The 12,685-nt window shown below is 42.2% G+C and overlaps 1 protein-coding gene across 1 annotated transcript; it reads right to left on the bottom strand.

Moving 5' to 3' along the window:
* Positions 1–656: 656 nt before the first annotated feature.
* LOC124681322 (SNF1-related protein kinase regulatory subunit beta-1-like) lies at positions 657–7,523 on the bottom strand. Its single transcript, XM_047216256.1, has 4 exons — positions 7,290–7,523; positions 2,563–2,744; positions 2,168–2,330; positions 657–1,095 (listed from the first exon to the last, which is right to left on the bottom strand). Exons 1-4 carry the CDS (start codon positions 7,521–7,523, stop codon positions 781–783), a joined length of 894 nt encoding a protein of 297 aa, XP_047072212.1. The 3' UTR covers positions 657–780.
* Between the last annotated feature and the right edge of the window lie 5,162 nt (positions 7,524–12,685).

Consider the following 12,685-nt stretch of genomic DNA (forward strand, 5'->3'; position numbering starts at 1 on the left):
GATCCGTTCCAATCCATCGCCTGCTGCCTGCTCCATTTAGTTACGAGTGCTACTTTTACTGGACTCACGGTGTGACACTACCACCACACAAAAATGGATGATGGGAGGTGGCGACCAAAGATTTGACACTTCTCACAGCTGCTTTTACCGGTGCCAACTGTTCCCAGCACCCACGCTATCAGCAAGCACGCCTTCTGGAATGGAATTCCAGGTGATTGAACAAACTGCCACGCTTCTGCAGCACACATGTAAGAGTTTCACTCCACGCATGTTCTCACAGCATCTGAAGTGACACACATCTGGACAGCGCAGAACTTTGACTATCACAGAGGCCTGAAAGCACTAGGGCGACACATCCAAATTCGTAACCAGTACCTTTGTATTATTACATATACCACCCATCGCCATGACAAACAATCAAAGACCAAGAATCGCAAGATCTAACTTCTCATACAATTCAGTGGGTTTCCACGGTTCACTCCCCTCACATTTCTACAAGTATCATTCCTCCTGTGGGCTGGAAACAACGACCAAATGAGGATATGTATCAACTCAACACGCCTGAACCCTCCACCAGAAGGTAAAACAAGGGGGGCAGGGCAACACCATCATGACAGAACAGCGATGTACCACACCAACCGAAGCTCCTGCAAATTATCGAAAATACTCCTGTACCTCAAGTGTGCTTTTACAGGAAGAGAGGCCACGATGTTGCTGTTCTTTGCTGGTTCCGCAGTGTGAGTTGTCAAGCATTAGCATCGACTTCATGTGGCGGCTACGCTATCTTTCTATGGGCTTATACAGGACGACTGTTACATATTTCGACTCAAACCTGTGGGTTACACCAAGAGCTACCAGCGGATGGGCGCCCCAACCCTTCTCAATGAACAGGTGGTTCAGGACAATGTGCTGGGGTCGTGCGCATACTTCTTCCGAGTGCTGTGAGTTAAGAACGCCGAGGTGAAGCTGAGATGGAAGAGCAGGCGGCTCCTTGGCAAAGTCCTTTTCCTCGGGTGACTGGAAACTGTAGCTAGACTCTGGGGATGGAGGGGCCTCAAATTCTGATACACTTTCAACACTCTCAGGAACAAAATCCTGCATGCATAAAATGAAGTTCCCAATTTTAGAGGACAAACAAAAGGGGCAATTTCAGCATCGATATTCCCGTTTTAGCTCAACATCAGTACAAAAAAATCGTATTCACAATTCGCATTATGTAACTCTTTCTTGCTTATTTAATCCCAATTGTCCCCAAAGGTCATTTAATAGTTTTCTCAATCCCATGTTAGTCTCGTACTTTTGTTCCATAGGCCTTTTAACCATATTACCAAATTCATCGCTAAGAAACAAAGTAGTCTATGCAGCAATTTAAATATACTTGATTTCAAGTATCCAAGACAAGATATTTAACCAAAACGAACTTAAAGAAATTATTATAAACAACCGAAACTCAATTCGGCTCCCGGGTGCGTATGATCCCTCTACCATAAAAACATATTTCCAAGTGTTAAAAAAATTTGATAAAAAAATTTACATGTACATCTCCATAATATATGTGTATTCGCCAAGTTTCACGAAAAAATGATATTTTTTGTAGTCTAAGCGAAAAAGAGAAAATTTATCTTGTGACAAGTCTTTGTTTCAGCACCGAATTTTGTCTTTTTACACACGCCACATGACATGTCGATTTTTCATGAAACGACTTTGTGAGCGTGTAGCACATGAAGATGTACGTGCAAAATTTTTGTTTCAATTTTTTTGACATTTTAAAATATGTCTAACATGTATTTCAAAATAAAGGGAGCATACGCTCCCATGTGCCAAAACATCATTCCCAAATAAACAACTACTATTAAACATAAGAATTGGTGCAATGAATTACATAACACTATAACAGAAGTTCTTACGGACAGTATAAGCACTTTATCAGTTTAAGCATGCGGCTAACAACCTTTCTCACATTAATTTATAACCTGACCCAGAACATTACACGGATAACTTGAGTCAGATAAAATAAAGAACATACAGCTTTTTTTTTTTTGGAAGTTACGATGAATGCAATAAAATCTATTTATCCTCTGATCGATTTGTTCCTTCACGCACATTTTGATGCATGTTCAAGTTAGAAGAAAAAATGTTTCTACCATGCAGAAGAAAGAAAACTCACATGAACATCAAGAAGGTTAACAGCATTGCCCATGGCGTCAGTTTCACAGGGAAGATCAGGAAAACATCTCCTCTCTCCATCTACGACAAATCTATAACGATAAACTCCAGAAGGAAGAATCAACAAGAGAGAATGATCTTTCCCAGATTTCTGCATGGGTTTTCTGCAATGTACATATGAACATGATCAGAATTAAGTTTGCTGCATTCCGAAAATACAATTTTACTAAGGGGATCTTGCATTCAACAGTACTACATATATGGTGTATTTCCATTGTTATTATGTGTCAAATTAATATCAATCAGTGGGTTCGAAATCAAGGAAATCATGTTGTTGAAAATCGTAAAAGGATGTATATCGATTCGTCAAATGTTCAGTATGCATTATTTGGTTACCTTGATTTCCAGTTATCCCATGATCCTTCAACAGATACACTCTTTCCTCCAAGAGTCCACACAATCAAAGCAGGAATTTCCTTTTGAGGGGGTCCATCAAATTCTTCTTCTTGTTCCTTCATCAGTATTTCATTGAACACTGGAGTTACATCGGCAGGTCTTACCAATGGAGGTACAGGCGTCTGCAAGATTGTAGTTATCAATATACCAAGAATGTTGCTTCACATAATAAAGTAATTAATCCCCTCTGAGCAAACATATGACATAAAAGGATGACAGATAACAGTGTATAGGAGACAATTTGGACTACGGATAGAACAGATAAGTAAAGAACAAAGACAATAAATGATGGGTACTAAAACCCATCACATTCACTGAAGCAAATCCCAGACCTAGATAATACTGGTTATCATTAAGTTGGTAGTTAATACTCGCTCTGTTCTAATATAAGTGTCTCAACTTTTTCTAGATACAGCGGTATCTATAACTAAAATACATCTAGATACATCCGAATCTAGACAAAGTTGAGTCACTTATTTATGGACGGAGGGAGTAGTAACTTACAGAGAAATGCTTGGTTTTCCTAACAAATGGTTTGGACCAATCTATGTGCAATGAAGACATCGACAAAGTACTTGTGCAGATGCATTAATTTAGCAAGCTCTAATCCACTATCTAGTCTCTGGCCTTCTATCGTTTCGAAATGTAGAACTAAGAAATATTTTAGTCAGTAATCTGTGCTCTCTATCAGGAGGTTGTGCCCCTGATGCCTTCCTGTTCAATGAAATGAAACGTACATTCGAATTTTGCGCTATCTCGAAAACAAAAAAAAAGTAATCTACACTATAAACCATGAACACTGGATCTTTGAGATCAGAAACCCAGACAATATAACATGCCAATAGCAGAACTGCTGTAAGAATTTAGCAACACAAAAGATCGCTAATAGAACTCCAGAGCTTACGGGTAGCAGGTTTTAGTCACAGTATTTGACAAAGTAGAAATATCAACTCGGGAACTGGTGATATACATACTTGTCACAGTATTTGATGAAGTAGAAATATCAACTCGGGCACTGGTGAAATACGTACTGTTGAGAAACTCTTAACTCTCAAGCAAATCTTTATCAACAGTAATTTTGGACTAAATAGTCTAAATCACAGGCAGCTCATAAGAATGCACATGCTTCCTTTTAACCAGAAAAACTACTAATATTGTATCAGGGGAACTCCACCTCTCCTAAGGTATTTATACAAGACAAAAACAGTTCACAGAAGCTGTGGTTGCTGACTTGTTATAAACAGGAACACCTTATCAGCTGTTAAGAGACGAAGACAAGAGTGGGATATTCAGACCACTAAGCAGCATCCATAAGAGTGCCAGATAGGATAAAAGCTGATGTGGAAAGGGAGTTGAAAAAACCTCAACCAACAGGGACTAGCATGTGTGGATTTTATTTAGTTAAGAAGAAATAACAAAGGAACACACCCTGCAGAGCCAAGGCTTGGTGGGCAGGCTGGGCGTGCATCAGGGCAAGCGCCACTTGCCGACTTGTCAACACTCAGTTCCACGGAAGGGGAGTTAAAGAAGAGAGATACTGAAGTTGCATGAAAATGCGGGTTAAAGGAGAGCGGCAACATGATGTTATGTACACACTAGCGTACCAAAAAACAGAACAATCAAAAAGAGGGCAAAACTAGCGAAGCAGAAGCGAAAACTAGGAAAAGAGAGCCAAAAGCCCAAAACATATCAGCGTAACTACTGAACTAGCAAAAATATCTAGACAGTGGTAGTATCTGTAGGCCTAGCATCTCCAGAGAACTAAGGGACAGTTAAGTGCTCTGTGAGCCCCCTACCTCTCACCACACCACATGTAACAACAAAACAACAAATCCCTTAGATACAAGACATGCACTGGAACAAGTTTATCTAAAATCTTATTTAATGTGTTGTATCTCCTCCTAGATGTAGGTATCTAAACTATGATTAGTAGCACCCTAAGAGAACTGCAGTTAAGCTTATTGTATAATAAGTCATCCGCTATTTTGGTGTCAAGTAGTTTTGAATCTTCAACGAAAACACTGTAAGCATGCTCCCAGCAAGCACTATTTCTAAGGTTGCAAGCAGGGAATACATTAAATGGATGTAACTATATGGTGTATCTATTCTAACACTCGTTTTTACAGCCACTAAAATTCCTTGTCTTCTTGTATCCCATGCTTAATGCAACAAGTTGCAATTGAGGCAGATGTAACTGCCTTTTCTCATTTCCATCTGTGCACCATTTGCGATTCATATGATTATACCAAGCAAATAGCAAGAGGATCCTAAATGTTTTCGCTTAATCAATCCTAAGGTTAATACGTGAGGGAATGGAAAAGTTTTAGTAAATAATTACAATATATAAATAGTTGATGTTAGTGGCTTAGTGCATGACACTGAAAAAACAGTGAGAATGTAGGTGACTGAAATACCAATTCAATCTTCAGCTATAATGAGTATTATACATCAGGTTGCCTGCCCTAACTAAATATATTGATCAGGTACTTTTCAATTAATTACTTTGAATTGGCAAGAACCATCAATTCGTTGTGCCCATCTGAAAGTCATATATATGGGCACCTAAATTGATGTTCAGAAGATCAAGCAGGTATGCGTCAGCATCAGTGCCAAAATGAAACAGATCCCTAACATAAGTATAAAGCCTATAAATTGCTTGAACAGCCAGACAGAAACATCAGTCTCACTACTAACTTCCACATCACCATTACAGTACCTTAACTAATGATTAGGCAAGTAAAAAGTGAAAAACCAAGCTGCTTCAAAGCATGCCCGATTAGTAATAACCAAAAGAGCAAAACCCAGAGAATGTATCTACGATATTTGATGTCAGTGTATCGCAAGAGATCTATACTTTGCAGAGATAAATAGTATAATCCCAATAATGCAGCAGAATGATTGGTTTGCAAGTAATAGACAGTGCTATAAGTGAGCCTTAATTGAACATATTAATCAGGTACATTTTTCATTTTATTACTTCAAATGCATAGGCGCAACTTGCAATATGACTGTACTAAATGTATTGACTTTATTTTGGCAAGTACCATTTCATTGTACTCATCTGGAAGTGCTATAAATGGGCACCTAAATTCATGTTCAAAAGACAAGGCAGGTACGCATCAGCATCGATGTCGATATGAAACAGAGCCCTAACACAAGTAGAAAGCCTATAATTGCTTGGACAGCCGACAGAAACTTCAGTCTCGTCACTAACTACCACATCACCATTACAGTACCTAAATTAATGATTAGGCAAGGAGAAAGTGAAAAATTCTAGAACTAACCAAGCTGCTTGAAAGCATGCATGTTATTAACCAACACAGAAAGATCCTGGGAACGTCTCTAAAGATCAAACTAGTACAATTCAACAATTTGCACATAGTAGAGACACCCTGTTTAGCCACACGGTTTTAAGTACAGGCCAAGCTGCTTCAAAGCATGTCAATTATTAAACAAACCAGCCAAACCCTGAGAATGTCTCTACGGTCAAACTAGTACCATTCCACAATTTGCACATAGTAGAGACTCCCTGAACAACCAATCAAAGCTCGTACAACCGATTGCTCAAGTGAAAATGGGCAAGATAAACACAGCTAGTGATTTCCTGCATAGCAATTTACAATCAGAAGCAACAAGATAGAGACCTATTCTTCCATAATCCCAATAATGCAGCAGAAGGATTGGTTTGCAAGTAATAGACAGTGCTATAAATGAGCCCTAATTGAACCTATTAATCAGGTATTTTTCATTTTATTAGAGTAGTTGGAATGCATAGACGCAACTTGCAATATGACTGTACTAGATGTACCAACTTTATTTTGGCAAGCACTATTTCACCTGAACGTGCTATAAATGGGCACCTAAATTCATGTTCAGAAGACAAGGCAGGCAGATACGCATCAGCATCGACGTCGATATGAAACAGAGACCTAACACAAGTAGAAATCCTATAATTGCTTGGGCAGCCGTCAGAAACATTGTTCTCGTGACTAACTTCCACATCGCCATTACAGTACCTAAATTAATGATTAGGCAAGGAGCAATTTACAGACTCTAGAACTAACCGAGCTGCTTCGGAGCATGTCGATTTTATTAACCAAGACAGACAGCAAAACCCGGGGAATGCCTCTACGATCGGACTAGTGCAATTCAACAATTTGTATGTAGTAGAGACCTCCCTGTTTAGCCACAGGGTTTTAAGTAGTTTCCAGGTACCAAACTAATGGTCTGAAATGGTTTGCTGCCGAGGAAGAGCCAATCGAAGCTCGTGTAAACGATTGCTCGAGTGAAAATGGGAAATACAAGCGCACCTAGCGTTTTGCTGCATTGCAATTTGCAATCAGAAGCAACAGGATGAAGTAGCAGGAAGCATGGTCGCGCGAGCTTAGCCCTTGTGTAGCGCAGGACTGAATCAAGGAGTTTATCCACACGATGGCAAACATTAGCTGGGAAGTGAAATTGGAGAGTACTCCAGATCGCGACCAGCCCTCGCGCTGGGAGGGGACCCTAAGCCAACCAACCCAACCCAATCGGTCGTACCTCCGCATCGCCAGATGGTCCAGATCACATCCCGGGGAAGCTACGCAACCCGAGCGAGGCAAACCCTGTAGCAACGAATTGGAGGAAGGGGATACGCGCGGCGGGATCTCGTGATCTGGGGCGTTTACCTGGGGCACGAACATCCGGGGCGAGAGGGAGCGTCCGGGGCTGCCGGGCGGCGATCCGGGCCCCCCGCCGCCGCCCACGACGCCGACCGAGCAGGCGCGGCGCACGTGGTTGCCGCCCCCGCCGTACGGCGGGAAGCCGCGGGCCGCGGAGGAGGAGTCCCCGGCGCCGTCCTCGACGTCGGCGGCCTCCTCCGCCGCCGCGGCGTCCTCCTCCCTGGCGCTGGCGTTGCCCATGGCGGCGGGGCTCCCGCGACCGCCCGGCCGAGGGGCGGCGAAATTACGGGAGTGCCACTCAGTGCTGCTGCTGCGGGAGGGGGCAAGGCAGAGGGACGAAGACGAGCGAGAGGTGGGAGGGAAGGAAAAGGGGGAAGGCAGGGTCAGTTTGCTGGTTGTAATTAAAGCTCGTGCTCGCCCGGGAAGCGTGGCGGCGGCCGTGCGCCCGGCGCGTCGTGGGCTGCGCCGTCGCCGTCGGGCGGGACCCGCGTGGCTGGCTGGCGGGCGGTGCAGGTGGGCGCGGCGCACGGAGGTGGCGTGCGGCGGCGAGCTTGGTGATGTGTACCTGACGTGGAGGCGGGGCGCGCACGTTGGGTGAGGGTGAGGGTCGCGACCCGAAATGTGGTTGGTCTGGTCGCGGTGCGATCCCATTGGCTAGCGTCTTGTCCTCAGAATCCTTGCGTCCAAGCATCGTGAAAGCGATTCCTGTTTTCGGGAAGGAACAATGGTGAAAGAAGGATCAGAGTCTTGTCACGGGATTATTAGTCACCAGCAATCTTGTCCAGCTCCAGTGCAGGGAATTAAGCAACAACTGCCGCAATCGTTTTGAGTTGATTGCGCATCGTCTAGAGCTTTTGGACTTGCGTTCTAATCTTCTTTAGCTTTAGCTGGACCTAATTACACTAGGCATACACAAAAGTTGTTGTAAATCATGTGCAAACTCACACAACAAGTTTCAAGTTGGCTTAAACGTGTCCAACAACTTGCAATCCAGTGGAAATTGGTCCAAAATGTTATAAGAGTGAAACATGGTGTTGTTGTTTGTACGATAAATCCCAGTACATTTCCCTTTCACTGTCATGATCCTCCCCTATTTCCCTAATTGATCTTGTCGTCGGGTGCAAACACGAACCCCTCAGAGATCACAACCTCTACCTCCACACGGGAATGTCAACACCCGGATTTTTAAGTCCGGATGCCTATTATGTCATTCATCGCAATCTCAGGAGTATTGTTGTTGCGAGACATAACAGTTGATATCATAAGTCATCATTCATTACAAACCATAATCGTCTTACAAAAATAGATCACATGATCCAATATTACAACCATAGTTGATCTAGAGATCAACGAACATCACAAATATTACAAAGCGGAAGCGTAGTAGTAGTAGTAGTGGACTATATAATTCCACAGGCCAACGCTTGACGTCAGAAGAACTCCTAGTTGTTGTTGTTAACGCGTGAAGCACACGTCCGTTGGGAACCCCAAGAGGAAGGTGTGATGCGTACAGCAGCAAGTTTTCCCTCAGTAAGAAACCAAGGTTTATCGAACCAGTAGGAGATGAAGGCCACGTGAAGGTTGTTGGTGAAGGAGTGTAGTGCGGCGCAACACCGGTGATTCGGCGCCAACGTGGAAAGTGCACAACACAATCAAAATACTTTGCCCCAACTTAACAGGTGAGGTTGTCAACCTCACCGACTTGTCGTAAACAAAGGATTAAACGTATGGTGTGGAGAATGATATTTGTTTGCGAAGAACAACGAGAGAACAGAGATTGCGGTAGATTGTATTTCGGATGTAAAAGAATGGATCGGGGTTCACGGTTCACTAGTGGTGTCTCTCCAATAAGATAAATAGCATGTTGGGTGAACAAATTACAGTTGGGCAATTGACAAATAGAGAGGGCATAACAATGCACATACATATCATGATGACTAATATGAGTTTTACTTAGGGCATTACGACAAAGAACATAGACCGCTATCCAGCATGCATCTATGCCTAAAAAGTCCACCTTCGGGTTAGCATCCGCACCCCTTCCAGTATTAAGTTGCAAACAACAGACAATTGCATTAAGTATGGTGTGTAATGTAATCAACACAAATATCGTTAGACAAAACATTGATGTTTTATCCCTAGTGGCAACAGCACATCCATAACCTTAGAACTTTCTCGTCACTTGTCCCGCATTCAATGGAGGCATGAACCCACTATCGAGCATAAATACTCCCTCTTGGAGTTACAAGTATCAACTTGGCCGAGCCTCTACTAGCAACGGAGAGCATGCAAGATCATAAACAACACATATATGATAGATCAATAATCAACTTGACATAGTATTCCATATTCATCGGATCCCAACAAACACAACATGTAGCATTACAAATAGACGATCTTGATCATGATAGGCAGTGATACGTCCCAAACGTATCTATAATTTCTTATGTTCCATGCTACTTTTATGATGATACTCACATGTTTTATACACATTATATGTCATTATTATGCATTTTCCGGCACTAACCTATTGATGAGATGCCGAAGAGCCGATTGCTTTGTTTTCTGCTGTTTTTGGTTTCAGAAATCCTAGTAAGGAAATATTCTCGGAATTGGACGAAATCAACGCCCAGGGGCCTATTTTTCCACGAAGCTTCCAGAAGACCGGAGGACTTACGAAGTGGGGCCACAAGGTGGCGCCACACTAGGGCGGCGCGGCCCAAGCCTTGGCCGCGCCGGCCTGTTGTGTGGGCCCCTCGTGTGGCCCCTTGACCTGCCCTTCCGCCTACATATAGTCTTCGTCGCGAAACCCCCAGTACCGAGAGCCACGATACGGAAAACCTTCCAGAGACGCCGCCGCCGCCAATCCCATCTCGGGGGATTCAGGAGATCGCCTCCGGCACCCTGCCGGAGAGGGGAATAATCTCCCGGAGGTCTCTTCATCGCCATGATCGCCTCCGGATCGATGTGTGAGTAGTCCACCCCTGGACCATGGGTCCATAGCAGTAGCTAGATGGTCGTCTTCTCCCCATTGTGCTATCATGTAAGATCTTGTGAGCTGCCTATCATGATCAAGATCATCTATTTGTAATCCTTCATGTTGTGTTTGTTGGGATCCGATGAATATTGAATACTATGTCAAGTTGATTATCAATCTATCATATATGTTATTTATGTTCTTGCATGCTCTCCGTTGCTAGTAGAGGCTCGGACAAGTTGATACTTGTGACTCCAAGAGGGAGTATTTATGCTTGATAGTGGGTTCATGCCTCCATTAAATGCTGGGACAGTGATAGAAAGTTCTAAGGTTGTGGATGTGCTGTTGCCACTAGGGATAAAACATCGATGCTTTGTCTAAGGATATTTGTGTTGATTACATTACGCACCATACTTAATGCAATTGTCTGTTGTTTACAACTTAATACTCGGAAGGGGTTCGGATGATAACCTCGAAGGTGGACTTTTTAGGCATAGATGCATGTCTGGATAGCGGTCTATGTACTTTGTCGTAATGCCCCGATTAAATCTCATAGTACTCATCATGATATATGTATGTGCATTGTTATGCCTTCTTTATTTGTCAATTGCCCAACTCGTAATTTGTTCACCCAACATCTCGCTATCTTATGGGAGAGACACCTCTAGTGATCTGTGGACCCCGGTCCTATTCTTTACATCTGAAATACAAACTGCTGCAATTGTTCTTTACTGTTCTTTGCAAACAACCATCATCATCCACACTATACATCTAATCCTTTGTTTACAGCAAGCCGGTGAGATTGACAACCTCGCTGTTACGTTGGGGCAAAGTTCTGTGATTGTGTTGTGCAGGTTCCACGTTGGCGCCGGAATCCCTGGTGTTGCGCCGCACTACACACTCCTCCGCCATCAACCTTCAACGTGCTTCTTGGCTCCTACTGGTTCGATAACCTTGGTTTCTTACTGAGGGAAAACTTGCTGCTGTGCGCATCATACCTTCCTCTTGGGGTTCCCAACGGATGTGTTAATTACGCGCAATCAAGCTCTTTTTCTGGCGCCGTTGCCGGGGAGATCAAGACACGCTACAAGGGGAGTCTCCACTTCCAATCTCTTTACTTTGTTTTTGTATTGCTTTACTTTATTTACTACTTTGTTTGCTGCACTATAACAAAACACAAAAAAAATTAGTTGTTAGTTTTACTTTATTTACTGTCTTGCTCTCCATATTAAAAACACAAAAAAATTAGTTACTTGCATTTACTTTATTTAGTTTGCTTTATTTACTACTGCTAAAATGGGTACTGTTGAGAATACTAAGTTGTGTGACTTCACTAGCACAAATAATAATGATTTCCTATGCACACCTATTGCTCCACCTGCTACTATAGCAGAATTCTTTGAAATTAAACCTGCTTTACTGAATCTTGTTATGAGAGAGCAATTTTCTGGTGTTAGTTCTGATGATGCTGCTGCCCATCTTAATAATTTTATTGAACTATGTGAAATGCAAAAATATAAGGATGTAGATGGTGACATTATAAAATTAAAATTGTTTCCTTTCTCTTTAAGAGGAAGAGCTAAAGATTGGTTGCTATCTCTGCCTAGAAATAGTATTGATTCTTGGACTAAATGTAAGGATGCTTTTATTGGTAGATATTATCCTCCCGCTAAAATTATATCCTTGAGAAGTAGCATAATGAATTTAAAGCAATTAGATAATGAACATGTTGCTCAAGCATGGGAGAGTATGAAATCTTTGGTAAAGAATTGTCCAACCCATGGACTGACTACTTGGATGATCATCCAAACCTTTTATGCAGGATTGAATTTTTCTTCGCGGAACCTATTGGATTCAGCTGCTAGAGGTACCTTTATGTCCATCACTTTGGGGGCGACAACAAAGCTTCTTGATGATATGATGATAAATTACTCTGAATGGCACACGGAAAGAGCTCCACAAGGTAAGAAGGTAAATTCTGTTGAAGAAACCTCCTCCTTGAGTGATAAGATTGATGCTATTATGTCTATGCTTGTGAATGGTAGATCTAATGTTGATCCTAATAATGTTCGTTTAGCTTCATTGGTTGCCCAAGAAGAACATGTTGATGTGAATTTCATTAAAAACAATAATTTCAACAACAATGCTTATAGGAACAACTCTGGTAACAACTATAGGCCATATCCTGCTGCTAATGGTAATAGTTATGGTAATTCTTATGGGAATTCTTACAACAATAATAGGAGTGTACCCCTAGTCTTGAAGCTATGCTTAAAGAATTTATTAGTACACAAACTGCTTTTAACAAATACTGTTGAGGAAAAGCTCGATAAAATTGATATTCTCGCTTCTAAGGTTGATAGTCTTGCCTCGATGTTGATCTTTTAAAATTGAAAGTTATGCCTAATAGGGATATTGATAATAA

This window comes from Lolium rigidum, unplaced genomic scaffold (genome assembly GCF_022539505.1).
Source record: "Lolium rigidum isolate FL_2022 unplaced genomic scaffold, APGP_CSIRO_Lrig_0.1 contig_39303_1, whole genome shotgun sequence".
NCBI lineage: Eukaryota > Viridiplantae > Streptophyta > Magnoliopsida > Poales > Poaceae > Lolium > Lolium rigidum.

Coding starts and splice junctions, on each gene's coding strand:
- LOC124681322 (XM_047216256.1), bottom strand. CDS start 7,523: ATGGGCAACGCCAGCGCCAGGGAGGAGGACGCCGCGGCGGCGGAGGAG. Junction 2,745..7,289: donor CCCGGATGTTCGTGCCCCAG/GTAAACGCCCCA, acceptor ACAATCTTGCAG/ACGCCTGTACCTCCATTGGT. Junction 2,331..2,562: donor TGGGATAACTGGAAATCAAG/GTAACCAAATAA, acceptor TGTACATTGCAG/AAAACCCATGCAGAAATCTG.